This window comes from Acomys minous, assembly GCF_964271855.1.
Source record: "Acomys minous genome assembly, chromosome: 9".
Classification (NCBI taxonomy): Eukaryota; Metazoa; Chordata; class Mammalia; order Rodentia; family Muridae; genus Acomys; species Acomys minous.
Genome location: NC_140490.1, coordinates 52988319 through 53012971, shown reverse-complemented (window position 1 = coordinate 53012971; position 24653 = coordinate 52988319). Strand labels below are relative to the sequence as shown.

The 24653-nt window shown below is 45.4% G+C and overlaps 1 protein-coding gene across 2 annotated transcripts in view; it reads right to left on the bottom strand.

The window, feature by feature from the left end:
• The window catches only part of NEDD9 (neural precursor cell expressed, developmentally down-regulated 9), a 179126-nt gene that overhangs the window by 22825 nt on the left and 131648 nt on the right, over positions 1-24653 (bottom strand). For both annotated transcript variants that reach the window (XM_084794865.1, XM_084794864.1), the window contains one exon: positions 6591-7034. In XM_084794865.1, the coding sequence (XP_084650991.1) occupies positions 6591-7034 (444 nt within the window). The remainder of the gene's footprint in view (positions 1-6590; positions 7035-24653) is intronic.

Genomic DNA, 24653 nt, shown 5'->3' with positions numbered 1-24653 from the left:
TGTGTGTGTGTGTGTGTGTGTTGATGATTCAGTGTCTAAGAAGGCACTGACACCATAACTAATGCATTTCAGGATCTTATATTACCTTTCAGGAACTGGTCTGGAAGATGTGTCTAAGCCTTTGAGTCACTTCCTGCCAGCAGCTATCTGCACCTTATTTTAGAGTTGCCCATCTTAGAGACGATGCCACGGGGCTTGGGAAATGTCGACAATACTTGAGTTTCCTAAGCAGCCATGACCAAACAGTGCCTGTCCCGGCCTAGACCATGACGGCAGCTCATCCCATGTCCATGAGCTCCATGATGTCGGTGAGCTGTGCACACACTATAGGATCTGAAAACAGAATTCTAGGAGACTGTGGAAGAGTTTACCAGTCTTGCTGTCTGTGCTGGGCAAAATGTCAGGCCTCAGACAAGCCCAACACACCATGTTTCTACTGTACCTTACTTTACTTTATTTATTTATTTACTTTTTTTTTCTCTTTGAGACAGTGTCCATGAGACACCAGGCTGATTTTTCATTTAAAAGGCAGCCAAGGACTGCCTTGAACTCCTGACATGATTACCCCTGCCTCCCGGGTGATGGGATTACAAGACCATGGCCACCACACTCGGCTTAAATGAAATCTGGGGCCTTGTGCACGCTGAAGCCCAAATTTATACCAATCATTATTTGCTTTAAGTACCACATTTATTATTTAAAGACAGTCACGATTACAGAAAATGAGCGTTCTCCGAGGACCGTCTGGCAGGGCCACTCTGTTCCGTTGTCTGCCATACCGCATGGCCATGAGCTGTCGGCGAAGGTGTGAACAGGAGGAGACTGGGGCAGTGAGGAGGTCGGAATCACCTTCCGGCGGCTAGCTTTGAGGTTAACTGAACTTTAGGAGTCTGTTCCTTGCTCACACTTTGTTCATTTACTCATCGTGCTGACCTGTGTGTTGACCCTTAGCTGTATAATGAATCTATAGCAGAAGGCGGTAGTGTGTCTCCTGCCTTCCTAGAGGTAGAAAGTAGCTCCAAATTAATCTTTCGAAGGAGACAGAGCCCATATCAGTCTTATGATTAGGTTACAGCAGTATGTCTAAAGAACCATCATCCAGGGCTGGCGAGATGGCTCCGTGGGTAAGGAAGGGCACTTGAGGTCAAGGCTCAAGGAGCCACATGGTGGAAGGTGAGGACAGACTCTTTTGAGCTGTTCACTGACTTCCACGTGTGCATTGCATCCACACACATACACAGAAAATTAATATATAAATGTTTTTTTTAAAAAAAACTAAGTTAAGTAAATAGTTATTTTAAGAAAAGAATAATCAGCCGGGCGTGGTGGCGCACGCCTTTAATCCCAGCACTCGGGAGGCAGAGGCAGGCGGATCGCTGTGAGTTCGAGGCCAGCCTGGTCTACAGAGCGAGTCCAGGACAGCCGAGGCTACACAGAGAAACCCTGTCTCAAAAAACAAAACAAAAAAAAAAAAAAAAAGAAAAAAAAGAAAAAAAGAAAAAAGAAAAGAATAATCACCTAGAGTCTGAACTGGGTGTGTTCCTTGAGTGTGAACTGGGTGTGTTCCTCGGCTGTTTGGTGGTCACTGAGGCAGAGACATGAGGCTGTCTGCAGACCTTTAAAGGCCTTTGACTTCAGCGCATCTGGGCTCACCAACTCAAATCCAACTCCCATATTTTTTTAGTAGAATTTTCCCTTTTTAAAGACTACAAACTTTCTTTTTTTAATTTGGCTTTTAAATTATTTGACTATGAGTAACTCGTTTAATTTAGAGTTGTCTGAGAATTCCTGGCAATCGTAGTACATATTTACAAGTCTGTGCAGAATGAGAAAGCTCTAGCTTACAAATTGTTTTCCCAATGTAATGGAATTGTTATGAGGCACACACATAGTTAATGAGCCTTGCGTGATGCTCTTTCCTAAGCGCTTGCCTGTGTGTTGGTTAATTTCTGCTTTGCAGGTATGCTTCATGGGCGGCAGCTCAAAGTTTTCTTTTCTTTTCTTTCTTTCTTTCTTTCTTTTTTTAATTCAACTTTCAAGCTTTTGCACAGGCCCTGGGCACTCTGCCCATAAAGCCTGATGAATAAAACATCCCTGCACACAAAACCCAGAGAGAAGACCAACGGAGCTAAGGAAAGGTGTCCATGTGGGAGGCTTCCAGATAACTTCGATTCTTTCCCACCCTTCCCAGAATTCTTGCAGAACCAGGGAGAGCCCCGCATGCTCAGGGGGCTCGGCATACTTGCTGGGAGTAAAGTATGGATACGCTTGACATGTACTGGGAAACGCACGGGTCCATATAGTAGGCATGAACTTGGAAAACTGGGTGTGGGCTCAGACTCCTGTTATCCCAGCACTGGTGGGGGGGGGGGGAATGAGAAATTCAAGGTCATTCTCGGCTACTTAGGGAGTTTGGGGCCAGCCTGGGGTCACTTGAGCCTTTGTCTAAAAGAATCAAAACCCAAGCAAAACTCTGAGCAAGGAGAAAGGAAAGAAAGGCTAGCGAGAGAACTCATCTTGTAGCTCCCACAGCGGTAAGCACTAAGCACCACACAGGAGTGGTCTACCTGCTGTTCTGTTTAATTTTCCCAAAAGCTCTTTGTGGTGACCTGACTAAGTCCCACTTTGCAAATGAAGGAGCAGGGACTGAGAGAACACCTACAATATGCTGAGCCCACAAAGCCACAGAACAGCCACGCTCTGTCCACAGTGCTCCTGGTCTCCTTGGATCCTCATAGAGGGCATGTGTGTGTGTATGTGTGTGTGTCTCATTTGCATTCTCCTGCAGCTAATTCTGGCTGTTGATTAATATGGACGGGGTGCAGGAGGGTGGGGGTAGAGGCTGGAATTTCCCGAAGAGCAGAGAGTCAAGGTAGAAGGCAGAATTCATGGTGTCATGTCTGTGTGTGTGTGTGATTCATTAGGACTCGGCAGCGGATGAAACTTCTGAAGCCCACACCGGAGCAACACGGGAGGGTCCTGAACTATGGAAAGTCCCCGATCAGCCAGACTGGAACACATCCAAGCCCGCCACTGTCCCTCTTTAGTGTTTCTCTAAGTGTAGTCCTGGGCCAACTCTAGCTGGACTATGCAAAGTGTTTGAGAAAATGTACATTCCTGGGCCTCTTCTCCTAGGTGTCCTGAAGGAAGGCTGTGAGGTGGGCCTGGGAACTCTACATCTGACTTAATGCCCTCCTCTCTCTGGGTGACACTATCTTGCTCATTAAAGCCTTTAAGTTTAGAACAATTTCCCACTGTTTCCTTTGTTTCCATAAACAGCTTTTAAAAACCATAGCTAAAACTACTGGGAACATCTAGGCCTTAGTTTGTCAACATCTACAGGCAGGAAGTGAAAAGTTAAAACGAGTGAGTTATTTAGCAAGCTGGTAAGATTTCTAAGACAAGAAATAATAATTAACAACAAATGCTACCTTTGCTCTCCTGTGCACTGAGATCGGGGTCTGACTTGTCATTAGGATTTCTTCCTGCTGGGAGTGACTTCAGCAGGGGAGATGGTGGTCATATTCCTGAAGCAGTTACTATCGCCTGGAAGGCTGCCATCACCTGTCACCTAAGGGGTGATTACTGCCATCTCCATCAAGAAAGAAAACTTAAGAAGGAAGAAAGGAGGGGTAAGAGAGGCAGGGAAGGAGGGGGCGAGCGGGGAGGAAGAGAAGCAGTGAATGAGGGATAGAAAGAAAAAGAAGGAAGAGACAAATGCACTCCTTTGTGGATGTGAAGCAGCCGTTCAGGGGACCGGAAGCAGGGAACCTGCCATCTCAAAGACACCTAGACACTTCTATGGGGCGTGTTTTAGAGGGCCTGGTGCATGGCAGGGAAGGGCTCGGTCACCTTCCCTGTCCTTTCCATCCTTAACCCATAGCAGTTAGACCCTAACTGTGCAAGATCAGCTCGGCTTTGGGTGCCTGTGTACACTGCATCAGGGTTGGCAGGAGTTCTTAGAGGTCGGCCCGCCCCTTCCCCCCCCACCCCCCCACCCTCCCCCACCCCCCCACCCTCCCCCACCCCCCCTACCCCCCTGCAGGGCTTGCCTGCCCCTAGGTAAACAAAGAAGGCTCTTGGGTGTGGAAGTCACAAGACCAAAACAGTATGTAGAGTGGCCTGAGCCACCTGAGGGACTCAGCCCCTGACATCAATGGAGAGGAGGAGAAAGCCAAGGGGGAAGGCTGACACCAGCTACATACAACGCAAGCAATGGGACGAGGTCTGAAATGTCAGGCTTCCCAGACATGGAGCTGAAAAGGTTGAGACTGAAGAGGAAAACATGTCCCCTCCCTGCCAACATAAACTATGATGAAAGTTTGGTCCCTCTACCTTTCAGCCAAGCGTTTCCTGTTCTGGCCTCCTCTGTCTGCCTCGAACCAGCTCAGAAGGGGGAAGCTATTTTTAAGGTGCAAGCAACCGAGACTAAGAATGAGAGAGAGTTACTTATTTATAGATACACCTTTCAACTGTTCTTTTCCCCTCTGGGGACGGAGGCCGGGCTTGGCGCTCCCTTTGGAGCTGAAGTCACTGGGGCGAGAAGGGCTTTAGAAGGTCACATGGCTCCATCCATGGCCTCCAGCCAGGACCCCTGTCCCGGGGAAGGACTGTAAGTAGGAAAGCTGTTTCCCACTTCCTAGAGAATTCCTCCTGTTAGACAGAGCTTGGGTCATGCGCCCTTGAGATGTGTCTTGTTAAAACACGCATTGTATATAATAGGTGATGAGGAAATGAATTCACTGTTAAGGAATCCGAAAGTAAATCTTTCTTCCCCTGCCTCCTTTAAAAAGATAGAGGTCCCAGGGGCTGGAGAGATGGCTCATTGGTTAAGGGAACTTGTTCTCTCAAAGGACTGGAGGTTTCATTCCCAGCATCTACATGGTGGCTTACAACTATCCTTCACTCCAGTTCCAGGGGAGCTAACTCCCTCTTCTGGCTTCCTTGGGTACCAGGCATGCAGGTGATGCACACACACACACACACAGGCTGTACACTCATACTTACTTAGAAAAAAGATGTAAGCAAATATTATCTAACTTACATAGATTTATAAATCCATCTACATTTTATGTCCATAGAGTCACAAGCTCTTTCTGATACCTAATTCATTCTTCCTCTTATAATCTGGAGATATTTTCTTATTGTATGAAATTACTCTATTCTTCCTAGCAAACCTTGAAGGAACCGCTGGAACTTTATGACGAATGAAAAAGGGAAATCCCTTCCTTTTAATGGGCACAAAAACATCATTGTGAGTTTGGCCGTTGCCCTATAAATCAGTGTCAGTATTTCCTTCCCAATACACATACCCATCTGACCTTGTATTTTATTGTTTCCCTCATTGCGTTGTAAGCATTGTGAGGTCTCCATTTCATCTTTAACTCACCACTGTATCACAACTATCAAAACCACAAAAGATGTTCATTATTCGTCATTTAATGAGTTCATTTATATACATCTCAAATTGTTCTGGGTTGAGACTCTAAAATGCGGAACTCCCCAGCCATGAAGCTTGGGGATGGTCTGAGTATCCCCTCAAGAATCTGCTGTTACTGAAGGTGTGGCCTGCAGGGAGGGAGACAGTTTCACCTCTGAGAGATTGGTGCTGATGGGACGTCTGAGGTCCCTTGGGGAATGCCCCTAGGAAAGATGTGATGGCATCTGGCTTTTGTCACAACTGAGCTAATGCCAGAAGCAGACCTTGGAACTATCAAAAACTCATTAATAAAGAAATATTCTCTCTTTATAAAAGAAGCTGTTCCAAGTATGTAGTAATAGTGATGAAAAACTGATGAATACATCACATGATTCTTGCATTTTTTTTAACTTGACATTTTCCTAAATATCCAGACTCTGCTGTGTTCATCTTCTACTTGGACATTATTCCAAGAACTGTTTCAAGGGAACAGGGATTAATTCTAAACCCACTGGTGTCTATGTGTTTTGAATAAGTCATCCTTTAAGCCCAGCACTCTAAAAAGTGACCTGGTAGGTCGGATGCACTTTCAGCCATTTTACATCCTCTACTTTGGTTTCATTCTTTGTCCAGCCAGACTAGTTGATGATTTGGCTCTTGGTCCAGGGAGAAGGACGCATACTGGGTCGATGTGCCTGAGTAACAACTGGGGCTGCACTAGTCAAGGAAGAGGTAGGTAAGACTGCAAACCATTCATACACAGACTCCAGGCCTAGCAAGACTCATCCCACAACGGAAGAGATACAAGTGTATGCTCTAGTCTGGTCCAGAATGAAATACCATTTATACCAACTGCTGGTCAATAGTACTTGGCACACGGTAGGTTTTTGTTGTTGTTATTGTTGTTTCTGGCTGTAATATCATATGCCTGTGTTCCCAGCACTTGGGAGTCTGAGGCAAGTGAGTCTCAAGTTCAAAAACAGCCTAGGATGTACATAGTGAGACTCTGTCTCAAAAAAAAAAATGCTTTTGGTGGATTAATGGAAATTTGATGCAATAATGATGTGTGGGGTAAGCCATTTAGTATGTTTGCTTTTGGGCAACTTCCTCTATTATTCTAAATATAGCGAATGGCATAAGAAAAGGAACAAAATTTTAGTTAATCACTTACCTTTTTGCCTAGATGGGGCCCACTAGTGCCTCCAATGTTTCTCTGAACAGACGGTGGTACTTGATATACATCTTGTTCTGGGGTACCGTGGCCAGTGGGTACTTGGTAAATTCCCTGATTCTGGTAGGAGGGTGGCACTTGGTAGATGGTATCACGAGATGCTGCCTGTGAATTCGGCACTTGATAAAGTTTCTGTTGGCCAAAGGTCTGATGCATGGGTCCAGGAGTAGCCTGCTCATGACTGGAGGTGTCTTGTACTGGACCAATCAGAAGTTTCACCCGGTTGCCTGGGACAATGCCTTGGCGACCATGTAGGGAACACAGCCACCATCCCTCTAGTCCTCCTGTGTTCTGCTCTATGACAGTCAAGATGTCTCCCTTGCGGAAGGCCAGCTCCTCAGCACACTCAGGAACATTGTCATATAAGGCCCTCGCCATAAGATTCTAGGAAGGGAAGAAGAAAGAAAACCGTGTTGTTAAGTCTGCCAATTTAGTACTTACATAGTTCACACTTCTAGGGACAGGCACAGTTCCTGGGAAAAGAGAAGAAATAGGAACAACAGTCTGTAAGGAGTGCAGACGCTTCAGACGAAAGACAGACATGGCTACACTGTGCCTGCCATCAGTGATGTCAGACGCGGACTCCTCGGAAAAGCTCAAAACCTCAGAGGAGATCTTCCCTCCAGTGGTGGGTGCTTTGCCAAGGAGCTGGGCTAGCATGCTAACGGCTTAGGAAGGGATCAACAGACAAAGCACTTTTTTCTAATTTTTCAAAGGGAGCTGAAGGAGAAGAATGTTCCAGGCTGTTCATGCACGACAGTGAACTGCTCTCAACATTTTCATTTTTTCTAGGCAGAAAAAAAAAAGGCAAAGAAAAATTCTAAATGACACATACTCCAAACAGAAATTTTATTCAGCACTGAAATGTAAATAGAAGTACACATAATTGTACCTTGGCAGAGCTCAGCACATCTTATGATTAAGGAGGCCCTTGGATGCAGGAAGGGTCTACAAGCAAAGGCATAGGGATATACTACGGTAATCAAGCAGGGACACAGAGTGATCGCAGTCTGTCTCGCCAGACCTGACAGTAGACAGGCACCAGGAATGCAGCCGTACATAGGTTTGGTCTCCCTGAGGGCCCTTCCTTTCCCTGCCACATAGCCACCTACTGCTTAAATCTCACCATTTACATACGTCTGAAAGGCTGAGCCTTCCTTTCATGGGCTCAGAACACTCTCTGTCTTTGTAAGGAGGCCTGTCTGGCACATTTAGTCCTCAGCAGACAGCTAAAGTAGGCACTGAGAGAGAGAGTAGGCAGGCAGTCTGTGTGACATTCCTGGAAGGCTTTCAAAGGCTCTGAAGATTGCCAGCACACTGACGGCCAGTCCCGCGTGCCTGCCCCCTTCCCAGAGCGCAGAGAAGTGGGGGAACATAGGGAATCCATCGCAGGCATCGGAAAAAACTAAATGTGACCCCTCTCACATGTCACTGTAGAGTCTGGATGCACTTAGTGTCACTGTGGTGGGGAACTGTTTAGGAGCACAGGACTGCTTGTTGGCTGAGCATGCTTGTGACTTTATTTCACACCATAACATATTTGTGGACTTTGGGGCTGCTTTTCTTTGGACTCTTGCCCCCGTTTTCCTCTCCAGAAATGTGGACTTGATCTCTCAGTCTCATGCTTTTCATTTCTTTAAGACGGACATGTATTAATCATCTTCCCCGGACTCTGCCTGAAACCACAGGACTCCATTGTGTGTAGCTAACTCTGTTCTGTGGGGGTGGCTGTGTATGGGGGGGTGGTTCTGCCTCTGGTCAGGAGTTTGGAAAAAGTCCAGTTCCACTACTTGTTGGTTTTGAAGTGATATAAAATTTATTTTGTTTTCATTTACATTTTTAATTATTTTAAAAATTTTTCATGCAAGATATTTTGATGATATTTTTGCCCTCCCCCACATTTTCTCAGACCCTTCTCTTACCCAATTAACTTCATGTTCTCTCTCTCATTTTCTCTCTCTCTCTCTCTCTCTTTCTCTCTCTCTCCAAATTAAACAAAACAAAAACAAAAGGACAAAAGCCAGTAAACCATAACAGCAACAACAAAAAAATGCAACTTGCACACACACACACATACACAAAACAAACGATGGAGTATGTTTTCATTTTGTCTTGGTCAACTACTCCTGAGTCTTCCTTTTCTTTAAATATATATACTTTAAATATGTGTGTGTGTGTGTGTGTGTGTGTGTGTGTGTGTGTGTGTGTACATATATTTGCTATACTGCCCAGGCAGGCTGGACTTAAGAAATCCTCTTGCCTCAGCCTCCTGAGTGCTGGGACTACAGGTGCATATCTCTACAGATAGTGAGTCAGTCTCCTTTAATTGTAAATACACAATGTAAGGAAGAGTGAGAGAGGACCACAAGCACCCACCCTCAGGGAACTTAGGGTAGCGCGTTAGTCACTAAGAGTTGTTTGAGGCAGGTAGAGGGGCAGTGGGAGCTTTCGTTTCAGGTGAGGGTTTTACTTAGCAGCAATTTTTTTTTTTAAAGGAAGCATGGGGATTCCTCCTAACAATGGAAACCTCACATATAAAATGATAAGGCCACATCCTTGCTTAGTGTTTAGAGTCATTAAAGAATGTGCCAGGATGCTAAGATTTCAGTTTCTCTCTGCCCATCTTTTGGGTGGTCTAACACCGTAAAAAAAAGGGGGGGGCCATAGTGAGGATAATATTCTGGTCCTTTGTACCAAGTGATTTCAGGGAAAGAGCTCCACCAGGATGATGATTTTATAGCTTGGAGGGAGCCGCTGCCTCTGTCCCGTTTTGCTGGGCCCCTGAAGTAGGAATGGTTGTGAAGGAAGGGCCCGAGATGAAACCAGAAGGAATAGAGTTGGGGCAGCCCTGTCGGAGCTGAAGATTGATAGCTGTGCAGTCATATTGGCTTCAAAGAAGAGAAAGAAGAACAAGGGAAAACAGTAGACAGGCAAAAGGCTGCAGCTCACTCAACCACAATCCTCCGGAGGCATTCGCAGTTGGGCCACTTCCAAGTCCTGGAGTGCTGTGAGGTGCTGAGTGGAGTGCTGGGCCACACTTGATTAGAGACAGATACAAATCCCTGTGCGAGTCTGCTGGGTATATGTTGTCTTCTGTCCCAGTGACTTTCCCACCATCTGGCAAGCAGCACACTCATGCCTGCACATGAGCCTAAGAGATGTGCCTAGGATAGCCCCAGAGCCTCCTCAGCCATGTAAACGTAGGCACACCTAGTGAATTCACTTACCCCATTGCCCCACAACATCTCTCCAGGCTTCTCACCACGGACAGAGAATGGGATTTGGAAAGAGTTTGACCCAGTTGTTAGTGGGGAAAGACCCCTCACTGCCCCCCTAACCCCACCCCAGGGCCAGGTTGACACCCATTCACAGATATTGGTCTTGACTAAACAAGACTGAGTTCTTTAACCTCAATACAATCTCAAGACAGCTGGTGTATATAGTTAGTCACTCTCCTAAACGGGTCACTATAGCTACACAACCCTGGAGAGAGCTGTGAGCTTGTGAACCTGTTTGAAAGATTAAGACACAGATCTGGTAAGGTCAGCTCGTTTCCCCAAGGGCTATACTTGGGTATTGGAGCTGGCCATAGATCTCGGGTTTCCTGGATTGACTCTCCTTTCTGGGATGCTCTCTTAGCTTTCCCACCAAGGACCTGGCTGGGCTCAGTTCCATTATACAATAAGGTCTTGAAGGTGACCTTTTTTCACCCCATCTTTATGTAATAAACATATTCCCAAATTCCCAGGGCTTTCCCTTTGCACATTCTATCTTCCTCATCTCTAGGATAAGGCCAAGGTTGAGGCTGGGTACAATTGTGATTTTGCCACGAGAATGAAATAAGTGAATTCAAGTAAACGTTTATGCACTGCTGGACACTCAGCAAGCCATTACGGGCTTTTAATTTCATTTGCTGGGTGACACTTGACCTCAGGCTTCTGACTCACCTCCCTCTTTTCAATTTTCAATCAAGAAATAATCTTAGGGCTGAAGAGATGGCTCAGTGGTTAAGAGCAGAGGCTCCTCTTTCAGAGATCTGCGTTCAATTTCCAGCTCCCACATGGAAGCTGACAACCAACCATCTGTAACTCCAGTTTCAGGGGGGCCAATGCCTTTTTTTTTTTTTTTTTTTTAGTTTTTCGAGACAAAGTTTCTCTGTGTAGCCTTGGCTGTCCTAGACTTGCTTTGTAGACCAGGCTGGCCTCGAACTCATAGTGATCCGCCTGCCTCTGCCTCCCAAGTGGTGGGATTAAAGGCGTGCGCCACAACCCAATGCCCTCTTTTTGGCTTCTGATGGCACTAGGTATGCAAGCAGTACACAGGTACATATGTAGGCAAAACTCCCCTTACACGTAGAAAATAAAAATATGTTGTAAAAGTCCTGGGTAAGAGGCATGGTTTCTGTGTGTTTTCTTGGTGAGAGGGCAGTAGTCCAGTAAAAAGATAAAAGCCAGATCATAGGCCTCGTCCCCCTGGCTGCGAAGGACACTAACTCATGAAAAGGTCAACCAAGAGTTAATTCCTGTTGTAAAAGTGTGTGGTGGTGGTGGAGATTCTCTCCTTTATAAGAAAAGTGTGATTCTCTGAGGCCCCAAAGTCAGAAGCTCTTATCTGAGCATCTTAAGAAAACACCAGAGAGGCCAGAAGTTGTCTATTCCAGATCTACTCTTTCTCAACCCCTAACCCCTTGGATATTTATCTCTGGGGGAGGGAAGGTCAACACAGAAACAAATCCAGGAGAGATAAGAGAGCTGGGTAGGTAATTCTATACCCAGCTGGATGCCAAGCTTCTAGGGATTGGCAGTTACAAAAGCAGAGTGAGCGCTGTTGGGGCAGGGTTCAGGGCTTGAAAGCCACAAAGATCTTCAGGAGTTAGAGTCCAACTCTTCCACTTGACAACTAAGAAACAGGAGGTTCAAAAAGTTAATGATTTTCAAAGTCACCTGGCCAGCAAACCTTAGGACTTGGGTAAGAAGCCAGTCCTCCTGCTTCCGGACTCCTGGGAGGAGGAACAATGTGCTCAGGCCACACTAGTGCTCCTCTCAGATCCAGATTATTGAGGTAGTGGACCCTAAGAAGCTGGAGTTTCCCCAGGAATCTCATGGTGGGGGAAGGGAAAGGCCAATGCCTGGTGCCAGTCAGAGGAGGACCTTGTCTCCCGGGTAGAGATGTCACAGTGTTCTGCTAACTTGTCAGACCATCTTGCAGGAGAGACTAGAGGCAGACCCTGATGGAGCAGTGATGGACAGGACCACACTTGGACCAGGACTATTTAGTCATGCATACCTCTTGCCCTCTGTTGGAATTTAAATCCCTAAAAGATGAGCTGGGGGCTCACTAGGCCCTTTTATTTTTATTTTTTTCTTTTTTCCAGTGTGGCCATGTTGAATAGATCTCCTTTCTCCTCTCTCTACTTTTCACTATTCTGCCTGACTCCTTTTTTTATTTCCAGAACGTGAAGCCTAGTGTCTGAAAAAATAAAAACAAAAAACAAAAAACTCATACCCATTCTCTACTAAATTGAAGGGGCTTCTGACCTCTGTATCCCTGGTTCTCTGCAGGGAGAATGGAATTGTTTTTCTTGAGAATTTAGCAATTACTTAGCTCTTGAATTGGTGGAAGGAAGACAGGTAGCCAAGCCTGACTTATTAAGGCTGCCAGGGTTCAGGCTTATGCCCCAAGAAAGTCAGTAGTAGTGACTCTGATGGAGATTGATATCAGTGTTATAAATCCCATCCAAAGGTACCTTGTTTGTTATTCCCATCTCATAGTCTCTAGAAATTCACTTCATTTGGCTTCTGTGCTTCCGAGACCCTGTTTCCTCGCTCTTCCTCTTCTCTGGATGACTCACTCTCTTTTCCCATCAATAGTCCGTTCCCCTCTCATCTCATAAATAGTCACACTCCCGGGGACCTCTCTTTTGCACTTGCCTTCTCCTCTATCCCATTGCTCTCTAAGTGAAATGTCACCCACCCAGGGGATGGCATATGAATGTGCGTACTGTCATCTGTCATCATTAAAATAGAGTGAGAGAGACACAACAGCTCTGATATGAAAGAGATGTGGGAAGGGAAGAGGAGAGGAGCTAGGGCCTGAGTGGGCCATGAGGGAAAAAAAGAGATCTCTCAGAGACAGACAGTGGGAGAAAGAGAGAGAAAAGAAAGGGAACGGGGGTGCCCTTCAGAGAGCGTATAAGAGAGAGGTAAGAGAGAGACAAGGTGGCAGGCTGGCTCTTTTATTGTCTGGCACACACCAGGCGGCAAAAGGCAATGATGTCATAGGTTGCTAAACAACCTAGAGGCAGCCACCTATACGCTAACAGGTACTACACAGACTGCAGTACAGAATAGATACTTTGGCACCCTAGTTCTTAGCCACTTTTCTGAATAAAGGGGCAACTTGATCTCAAGCCCAGAAAATGAGAGAACCCTTTTCCTGATATTTTAGCTCTCTTGATCAACACAGTACGCAGTTACCAGCCCAAGTTGGAAGCGTGAGGTTGGCACACTTTTTACTAACTGGCCATAATTGTCAGACTCCATATCCTGCTACTCTGACTCCCCAGGTGTGGATCTTAGCAGCAACTTGTTCTCTGTTTATTTCATTTTTCTGGAATGACCTTTCCCTACTAGTTCTAATTCATTAAACCCTTTCCCAGCTTAGAACCCATCTTCCAGATAAACAGGATAACTGTCTTTACAAAATCCATCTGATTACTTCCCATCTAGTTGCCCATCGTACTGTTGCTTTGTGACTGTGGTCTGCAGTACATGTGTGCGCATGCGTGTGGAGGCCAGAGGGTAATTTTCAGGATTTGGTTCTCTCCTTATACCACATAGGTATCATGGATCAAACCTAGGTTGTTTGGCTTAGGGATAAAGATCTCACTTGCTGAGCCATCTCTCCAGTTTGTTGTTTCTCTAATAGCAAAATTTTCATCAGCCCATTCCAGGCTATGGACTTAAGTTCAGAGATGCTGCTTGATTCCTTTTCCATTTCCAGAACGTGAACTCAGTGTTTAAAACAAAATGCATACTTATTTTTGACTAAATTGAAGTAGGCTCTGGCCCCTGTGTCCCTGGTTCTCTACACAGAGAGTGGAATCATTTTTCTTGAGAACTTAGCAAGACAATTAGTTTAAAAATTCAGATAGGGGTGCAAAAAAAAAAAAAAAATCCAAAGAGAGGGATAAATGGTGTGTCCAGGTCACTCAATCCTGACAGGCTGAGAATAAGAGAGACAGGCAGCAGGAAAGTGCCAGCCCCTCCCTATTTAAACAGGACAATGACGCAAATGGGGGAGCCACCCTGCCCCCAGTCTGGTGTGTTCGCAACTACTGTGCAAACAGGAAGGCCAAGAGGAACTGACCATCCGGGCAACTCGGAATACAATGGTCTCTTTAAAGAGCCTCTCCTCCCTTCTGCGTCTGGTAGGTGACAGAGTGCCATTCGCATACTTTACCAGAACGTTTGCTTCTGCTGTTTTGGGTTCCCAAGCTATGGCTCAGGAGTGGGAAATTAAATGAAAACAAGCAGAGCTCCATGGGAGAGCCATGGTTCCACGACAACTTCTACCCTTTTCTCCCCCACCCCTGACTTTCCCCCACTGCTATCTAAATGTCAAGAAAGCTTATTACTTCTACTGCCAGGGAAATTATCTGCTTCTCCCGATATAGAGAGGTGTGACGTGGAATTTCCATGCCCATTCTTGCTGCTCTTTGAAGAGAAATGAGACACAATGGCTGGCGTGTCACTCACTGTGACCGATAGCATCATCAATGGGCTGGCTTCCTCTTATTATTTTTTACTTCATTCTATATTTATGCAGGAGAACCTGCCAAAGCCCCAGGGCTGCCTCATTCTCGATGACAAGACTTTCCTGTGCCCAACCCCCACCCCCACCCCCTCAAACGTTAGCCCAGGTCTTTGGTGGACTCCAGCACATGCGTGCATGCACGCACACACAGGCCACTCAGAGACCAGATCCTGAGAAACAGACCCACTAAAGGAAATGGCCATCATCAAGGGAATCGGTGCATAAAGGAAGCTGCTGAGAGATGAACATGGCCAAGGTCAGCCGTGGGGCACACTTGCTGAAGAGAAAGCAAGGCTCTTGTGCCTTTGGTTCTGTGGACAAAATCAGCTCTGCTCAGAGAATAGTCCTACCATTTTGATTACATTTCCCTTCCTGCCTCTCATCGGCCCCTTTGATGTGTGTGTGTGTGTGTGTGTGTGTGTGTGTGTGTGTGTGTGTGTGTGTTGGAAGGATACTCAGCCTTTCCCTAAGGAAAGCAGCCATAGTCTGAAACCATGGATTTTCACTAGTATTGAGTGAGAGTTTGATTCTTGGAAGCGTGGCTCACATTTCTGTTTTTGCATGTGAAGATAAGGAATACTATTTTTTTTTAAAATTTGACACCTCTAGATATTATTAAGTGGCAGACATGATATCGTCAGGTGTAGGAATTAGAAGACACAGAATATTGTGATATGGATATTTTCTGAGATATCGCTGTTCATTGCGTTCTGCTCACCTCCACTAGTTAGGCGCCTAGAAACAGTCACTGGAAACAGTCCACAGAAAGGCAGTACCAAGCTCCTCCACCTTGGAATGCTGGTCAAGCTTCTGACCGTGGAGGGGGAAGGCGCTGTTCAACATTCCCCACTGAAGACTACTTTTAGATGCTTCAACAGATATGATATTAAAGGCTAGGCTCTGGCAGGTATGCTTTGACAAGGCAGGGGACAACATTCATATTCCTTGTGTGTAGCACTGCGTGTGTGGGTGCCCACAAAGCTCCCAGGTGTATAAGTCTGTGTACTGGCCTATTCCTGTTTGAGGAGTGGTGTGTAACCCAGTGTTCTTTCGATGATTTGTAAACCTAAGTGACGGTTCTCCCTGAAGGAGGTGAGGACAATCGAAGACATTTCACATTCAATATATGGATCCCAGAAAGAAATTTCAGTCTCATTAGGTTTGTGCCATACGGTCTGAACAGCATACCTAGGGTACTGGAATGGGTCTTATAACATTGGCTCCACTTCTTCCCTGAAACTGAACGATTATTGTAAATTCTCTTATAATGCAAGATTGATGGTAGCGCTGTGAGATAGTTCAGTGGATAAAAGCACTTGCCGAGCAAAACTGACAACCTGAGTGCCAAGCTTAGAAGCCACAGTGGAAGCAGACAGCCCACTCCTGAAAGCTGTCCTCTGCCCTCCACAAACACGCTCTACACAACACTAAAGAAAACTGGATTTCAAAAAAAAAAAAAATAGTAAACAAAATCAGAGGAGAGAAATAGAGGTTGAGACCTGTTTCCTATGTGAAGCAGACACCTTGGCCCTGTATAAGAAACATTGCAGGCGGGCAGATAGGAAAATATGCTCATCTGTGTGTAGCTTTAGAATGTCTTAGATCATGACAGAAGACGAATTTCACCACAGACAACATTCAAGAAAAAGGACTTTTTTTTTTGTAAGAATGATCATATTGATATCTCTATGTCTATCCTATGATATCACATCATAGCTATCTACCAAAGAGTTCTGTTTTCCACTTGGCCACAGCCTTTGAGCTATAGGTAGGTGGCACCGAGGATCTTACAGAAGATGAAAACACATCTAGGATCCTCTATACATTTTCAGCCCAGTCGCCCATAGCTTGACCAGAATCCACTACAGTAGGCGTCTTTGTTTTATAGCCCAGAAAGTCATAGATTAGATTAACAGCAGGGCCAGAGATCACAGCTGGTTATCTTCTCCCTCTAAAGCTCCCCCGAACCCCACACACTAGGATACCCCTCCTCAGACTGCTCCATTTAAGAATTTAGCAATATTGCTGTTAAGCCTTGGGATTTATAAAGCATTTGTCCCAAGTCGCCTGGTTTTGATGATTTTCAATATAGTGTACTGGCAAAGGATCAAAAACATGGGGCAAGCATGAACTCTTTTTAGGGTTCTGTCCCTAGATAAATCTGACGGGCACCATATAATGATGAAGTCTTGACACCCACTCACCTAAAAGGTAGGTTTTATTAACAATAAAACGACATTTTGGATCTCAGCCAGCATTACAATGCTGGCACCAGCCCATATCTGCCTGCCTGCCTGTCTAGACAAATCTCCTAACATTCAGGTACTAGGGGAAGAGAAATTAAGTTAAACAGGAGCAGGAGATTTTTTAACACACTCAATTATAGTAGATTTCCAAAAATGATCCCTTCTCAAAACTCAAAATGCACATGCTGTAACATCTGTAAAGTATTTGAAAGTATGAGAAGATCCTCTTATGTTTACATCCTCATGTCTTTATCTACCTATACCAAAATATGGACCCACCGTTATACTTAAATGAATTAATTCAAATACACCACCATCCTTGTCAGAGCCCATTTGCTGAAACTGGGATTCCGCCCTTTGCGGGCACTCTTTTGGAGGTTACTTGAAAGGGCTTGTGGAGATAGCTCAGTTTGTATATCGCTCACCTTGCAAGCGCGAGGACCCGAGTTCAATCCCCAGGACGCATATGAAGACATGCTAGCATGGTGCTACCTACTTACAATCCTGATACTGAAGAAATAGAGACAGGTAGATCCTTGGAGCATGCTGGCCAATCAGTCTGGCCTAACTAGTGAGCTGTAGGCTATAAATGATGCTGACAAAAGCGACGCTGACTTTTAAAAGCAAGGTTAATGATGCCTAAAGGAACAGAACACCTGACACTGGCCTCGCCACACATACACATGCCCACATGAACATGAACCCGACACATACACATGCCCACATGAACATGAACCCGACACATACACATGCCCACATGAACATGAACCCGTTCACCCAAAGTCACTTGATCTGGGGTTTGTTGCCTTGTTGCTATTATCTATGCAACCCGTGAGCTCTCTTCAAAGAGTTTTAAAGCTTGGATACACACCCTTGGCTAAGAGGTGTGTCCACTCATACACTGTCAGCGCTGCCAACGAGCAGCGGTCACAAAGCTCTGCGAAGATATAGCATTTCAGTTTGTTACAGAGAACAATCAGGGTGCTGTGACACTGAAGTCTAGACACACACTCCGACACTCCATAGATACTCAGGGAGGGATCCAGACTTGGGAGAACTGGTTGTCATGGAGATGGCGTGGAGGCTTCACACTTGGGCCTTCAGGAAATCTTATGCGTCTAAGTATTTTGTGTTACTGTCATGAACAAATGAGGGCTAATCCTATAAGGAGGAAGTTAGTTTGGGGTTAAGATCTGTTAAGTTCAACTCCAGTCATGGTTACATGACGGCAAACACTGCCAAGAGCGGAGTTCTGTGCTTCCATCACATAAAGACAACGAGGCCATTGTTTTTAAGCAGAAGGGAACCGAAGGGATGGAACGGTAGCTTAGAGTGGAGGAGATCCTTGTCCAGCCAATGTACATTCAATGTTCAGAGATAGTTTTCATTGTTAGAATGTGTGTGTACATGTCTGCCTTCCTGGAATCTAGACCTGGGATGCTGCTGGATGTACAAACCAGCCTTCCATTGGCTAGAGAAATGCCCGCTAAGCTTCATTAGGAAAGTCTAGTCTCCAATCCTTGTGCTTAAGACTAATGACAACGGCCTCTGTTTCCCCAGCCGCGAAGATGGGCGAATAAACAGGTCCTGCTTGGAAGTATTATGAGAGCTCATGAAGTTACATACGCAAAGCACTCTGATTCCTCCAGGAGAAAGATGCTCTGTGAGGTGGGATGGGGCAGCGACTGGTGCACTATGCCTGACCACGGTCCTCCTCCCTGCACAAGAACAGCTCCTCCAGGAAATAAAGAACACAAACCAGGAGTGAGCTCATCGTGACTATGCCCGCCACACCAAAGCAGGCACAGTTCAGAGGAGGAAAGTCTTCCCCTTCGGCCATGAACTAAGTTGCATCTGTAATTAAGATCTTAATAAGAAAGGTGGGCGGATGGCTAGAGATGCTGCAGGCTATGAGGCCAGGAGCTGCCTGACCAGGTTTAAAGTGAGAACAATGGAAACACAATCCCCGACTCAGGTGGGCCAAACAAGGGCACGACTCAAAATGAGCTACCTTTCATTTCCAAAGATGCCTATTCCTGCGCGAAGATAGAAAATAGCACATTATTTATGGCTAGATGTTACTTTTGACTCTTTATGAAGAACCCAGCCAAATTCCCCCTTTAAAAAAAATGCTCTTATATGCCCCTGCAAAATGCTGCCATAAGGGGAATGGGACAGAGCCTTGGGCAGCTGATTGCTCTCTGGGCAGCTCATGTTGACCGTCTGTAAGAGTGGCCATGTGTTCCTGAACTTTCCAAGACAGTTCCTCAGTTTCAAATATCCTTCCCATTGTCAGACCATATGTCCCATTTGGTTTATGAAATGTGGATAGGTCTTTGGAAAAAAATATATATATACAAATTATCTCCCCAAACAAAGGATAGTCTTGAATATATTTCTTGCTAAGGGATCTCTATTAGTTAAATTGAGGATTCAAGAGAAAAGGAGGTACAGGAATGAGCCTGTGAAAACAAATGTTCTCGATTGACAAGATGACCTTTAATAAGGGAATAGGATATGTTCCTAGGGCCTCCGTGCCCTCTGGGATATTGTGTAGGAAGCAGCCTCACAGTGAATGGGGTCAGGAAGACAAAGCTCTTGGTCTTTCTGTTGTTCCTGTCTCTGTGTCCCATTCACATATCATACTGAGCTTGCCTTGGAGTGGGACTGAGACTCATAGCCCACACTGGAGTTCTAGCCCAGGAAGCTGAGGCCTTGGGTTCTACCGCCTGTGTTAGTCCTGGGGCCATGTTCCTGCCAAGCTCTAAGCTGTGTTCCAAGTGACCAGGAACAGCAGCACTGTTCATCGATGGCTAACAGACTGACCAATGGTCTTTAGGAAGGCCACATGTGCATACATCTGTGTGTCTCCCCTTTCTGCATGATAGCGTTGGATGTTCCTGCTAGTTTAGGAGGCGGTGGTCCTTAGCGGCTAGAGAAGCCCAGACCTGCCTTTACTGGTAAGGAGCAGAGCCATGAGGACAGGGCAGCCAAGATGAGTTTAAGCCAAATTGCATATGGGTGCTAAGCTAAATTAGGCACAACAAAACCAACAACTACTATCAACGAGCTTAGTTAAAATGCAGGAGTCAGCAGAGAACTTCTACCTAGCACAAAAAAAAAAAAAAAAAAAAATGAGGACAGGTACACAGGACACATCACACTGCGGAACACACACAGCACTTCAGCAAGGGGGGGAGGAGACATGGGTCCAATCTGAGCGGTTCATGTGTGTTGATCATTGCCACTTTCCGCTGAGCTTCACAGATGAACCTCGTCCCCTCCCTGTTCCCCGTAAGAATAAATACAGAATTAAAACTGATCTCCAAAGGGGGCAACAAGAATTTTTTGTGGTCGGCAGGGCTTGTGTTTTTTATACATCCATGGTTGTTCCATCCTGGTTTCTGGTGAGAGCAAACGTCAGCACTTCACACAAGGAACCTTTTTTTTAAAAATTGTAATTTATACCTATTACCTTGACATATTAGAAATATCAGGAGGAATTCAACTTTGCAACACCAAGATTTGTCGAGAAACATAACATCTTCCAACTTACTGCTCCCCTTCCCCCACCTTGAAAGATACATAGAATTTAGTAGATAGGGCAAAGCCCAGGCAAAGGAGCAAAGCATTGCTGTGACAATTTTGTGTGCATGTGTGTAGTTAGTTGTTCATTTGTGTTTACACGTGTGTGTGCCAGTGCATGTGTGCTCAGAAGGTAGCTTGTCTGGCCAGCAGAGCTGCAGGGATCCTCTTGTGTTTGCAGGCTAGGACTCAAACCTGGATTTTCATGCTCGCCTACCAAGCGCTTTCCTGACCAAGCCACGTCCCCAGCCCTTCCGCTGACAATTTTAATATCTTCATAATCAGCTGTCCCAAGTCCTCACCTCAGCCACGACAAACCGCTGTCACACCCCATCAGTAAGCAAACTCTGTAGAGTACCAGTTGCATTGCCGATAGATGATGGGACCTCCCTCAAGTCACCCAGGTTACACTGTCCACTAAAAGTACCCTCTAGAAGAGTCAGCATTTCCAGTTAGGGGTGGAAAAGGTCTCCTACAAGACCACTTATCTTACAGTGCAAATCCTTCAGGAAGAGTCCTGGCATCAGACTGCAGCTTCCTTGGCATGCAGAGCCCTCATTAGCCAGCAAGAGCTACCGCAGGGAGATGCCTGGAATGTTCAAAGTAAATAACACGGAGGGGGTGTTGTTGACGAAGTCTAAACAGGGCTTTGGGGATTTTTGTCTTTTTCCATGCCCATGCTCCTTGCAGTCAGCTATTGCCTAGGAAACCAGCAGCGCTGGCATTTTACGTTGGAAATATTGTATTTGTTCCCAGGGGCCCTGTTACATTTGTCTTGGCAGAGAGGCCTGGTAATTAAAGTCTATACGTTTCTGAGCAGAGTGCCCTGGTCCTAGGGGCTAGCATTCCAAATCAATTTGTCTCCTGCTTTCTAACCCTGAAATGATCTAAAAATAGGTACCTCTTACACTACATTCACGTCACTGGGTCTGCGGCAGGGTAAGAAAGAGGGGATCACGAACTTCTCACATAACTTACCCCAACTCACTTTCCATGGATTGCACCTCTGTAAAGAAATGGCATTTTCTTTTCCTCACTGACCTTTTGGTAGAGGCAAAAAGTCTCCCCCAGCCCCTGTGGAGGTACATATGTGGTATGTATGTGTGCATGTGTGGTGGAAATGCATGTAGTGTGGTTGAAAGAAGACACGGGGCGTCCCGCTGTCAATCTCTGTCTCATTCCCTGAGAGAGGGTTTCTCATTGAACTTGGAGCTCACGACTTTTAAAGCTAGGCTACTTGGCAGCAAGCACGAACCATCCTCAGGTAGCCATGCCCCCTTTAACATGGGGTTCTAGGTGCAAGCAGTCACAGTGTGTGTGTGTGTGTGTGTGTGTGTGTGTGTGTGTGTGTGTGTCTGTGTATTGCTGGGGAATCTGCATGCAGGTCCTCATGTTTGCAAAGAGAGTGCTTCTAGCCCCTGAGCCATCTTCCATCCCAAGAGAAACAGCTGTAGAGGATGCTTCCCCCTTAAATCTTCTACCACGTAATGTTAATATCTCAATATAGCTACATATCTGCCTAGGTACACAGATTTCTCCATGGCCAGTGGCCCTGATCGCACCTTAGCTGTGACAAACTACTCCACTAGCCCATCACTATTCATGGATTTGTGTGTGTGTCTATCTATCTATGTGAAATTCTATATCATATAATGACACAAATAGCTGTCAGTTATCAGATGCCTACCATGCGCTGGGAACTGATGACTTTCATATATTATTTTCTTGCAGCCACCTAGTAAGATAAGGGTCTAACGTAGTAGCTGAGATTATAACGTCAGACAGGAGCAAAAGTAAGCATACCTTTTTTGAATGTGTCATGGAACACTGCAACCCTTGTAAAAAGCTGTTGGCATAGGTGTTCTCTATAATTCACCACTGAATATATATGCTGAGTGTCCATTAAGAGGAAGGTCCGGTAATTTCAGGAATTTCAAGCTTTGTCAGTAACAATGAAGAAGCCCAGCCTAGCTGGCACTGGCATGTGGGGGCTGCGTGCTACAGGCATGCTGCTGGGTCTCACCATGTACACACCTACTCATGGTACATTCAATAATACTCCACCAGCTTAATTTAGGAAAAAGCAAGATATGATGCTGTCATAATATTGCCATGAACCCCACCCCAGCCTTTCAATATCTACTGAATATATGTTCTACGAGGAGAGATGGGCCAGCTAGCATTCATTGTCCACTTCCTGGGCGCCAGGATCCAGAAAAAGAACTTTATACATTAGCCTAGACTTTAGAATAATATTATAAATTGGTTAATACTGTCTCAATTTTGCAGGTAAACCTGAGGTTCTGGGAGTTTAATTTGTCTTAAGTCACAAGCAATAGAAATGTCTTTTTCCACACTCCATCTTGTTTCTATTATAAGAGTATAGAAAGCCAAGTTCCTGCCCGTTCAAGGCTGACAGAGACTATATTATGCTTTCGACAAGCACTTGTCTGTCGATCTGCCCCTTTCTATCAGTAAAGGATGAGCCTCTTGCATTCAATGTGGCTTCCTCAGAGCCGAGTCTACTGCAGGTATAATTAGATAGTGGTTTAGTTGGAAGAAGTTAATAAGTAAGGCAGTGCTAACAGTATAGGGCAGAGGTGAAAAATGTAAGGTCTGTTTCAGTGATTGGAAGAGACAAAGGTTTAGGCTTTGATTGCTTTATGGTGTGGATAGATGTGGAGACTGTAGTAGTGGAAATTGATAGGCTTGCAGTCACATGCCTAGGAAAGGTGCGGGAACCCCCACACAGAGTCCAAGGAGCAGCCGAGGCGAGGGGTAGAGGGTGTGCACTGGGGTACACTAGGGTGTTGTGTCCATGTGGGTGATTCAGTGGCAGCGAACCCCACAAGTATCTGGTAGGAGAGACACATAGGACTGTTCATTTGACAAAGACAAGATGTGATGCTGTCATAAAGACACAAAGGAGAAACAAATCTTCCAAGGCTTTGAAAGGTGTCGAGGCAGGTTTGTCTAGTTTTGTTTTTTTATTTTGTTGGAGACTGGGGGTGGAGGGCACAGGAAGGCACTTGTGAGGTTCTGAGCTCAGAAATGATGTGTGGTCCAACCAGAAGGAGACGATGAAAGACTCAGCGGGCGCTGTACAACATGCTAAACTTGCTATTATCAGGACACCTGCATTTTGACAAAGGCTCATCTGGGCAGGTAAGTCCTTTAGATCTGAACTGGGTTTCCTAAGTAAATATAGAACCATAAATAATGGAGCTATGTTTTTCAAAACACCTTCTGGTGATTTTAAATTCACAGACTGCAGACAGCATTTTAAAAGGAGGTGGGGGTGGAAGGCTCCTAAATGTGACTTGAACACCACAACAATTTATTGAGAATGATTTTAAGGCCAAAACATTAAAGCAAAGAGGGGACTGGTATGTGTGTATGCCATAAATGGCCATATTAGCTAAACCAAAGACCTGTTATAACTTCTCCCATAAGACAGCTTTGGAAAAATAAAGATATTTTCAAAGTTCCTTCCCAGAAGCTTTTTGTTGTAGGTTTTTCTTTTCCTTGAATTACGTGGTCCCATTCAGCTGGACCACAAGAATCTGAATTCCAGACTGTAGGTTTGGTTTGTTGTTGTTTTGTTTGTTTGTTTGTTTGTTTTAACTGTATTTCCATGCTCTACCATGCTTTGGTCTTAAAGTCAAAACATTTAAGAGTGATTTTTTTTCTTTATATTGAGTAGAAGACAGATTAGACTTTGACTATAGACACAAGTGTTGCACTTGCTGACTGCCTTCCAGGCTGGGCATGAAGTGGGCGGGGCCTCATTCCCAGCCCACACGATGTGGGCAGGGCCCTTAGGGCTCCTGTTAAAAAGACAAGGCATTGGAACTGGTCTCTCAGCTTCAGGAAAAAAGGGCAATACCCACCTTCAGGGCATCAGCTGGATAGCCTATTGGACAAGCAAGCCAAGGCCACAGAGGCATGAAGAGCACACGTCATACATTAAAGGGCTTTTACGCAGAACGTTTTGTCATGTCACCGCCTTTGAGGCGAGGAGGTCTCATTATGTAGCCCTGGCTGGCCTGGAACTCATAGGGATCCACCTGCCTCTGCCTCCTGAAGTTCTCCAATTAAAGGCGTGCACCACTAATCCTGGCTTCTTTATGTCGAAGCTTAACAAAGGAAGCTTTTACCATTTACTATCACACAGACAGACTCTGCTAAGAGAAGTGCGACACTAAGCACTTACGCCATGAACAAATGGAAACCTAAGTAAAATAAAAGCAGGCGAGATGTGCACTCAGCAGAAAGATCTACCTAAAGCAATAGCTTGCATTCCACAGCCCTCATAATTGTAAATAATTGCTGGCCGCCTGGAGCTGTGTATTTTGAG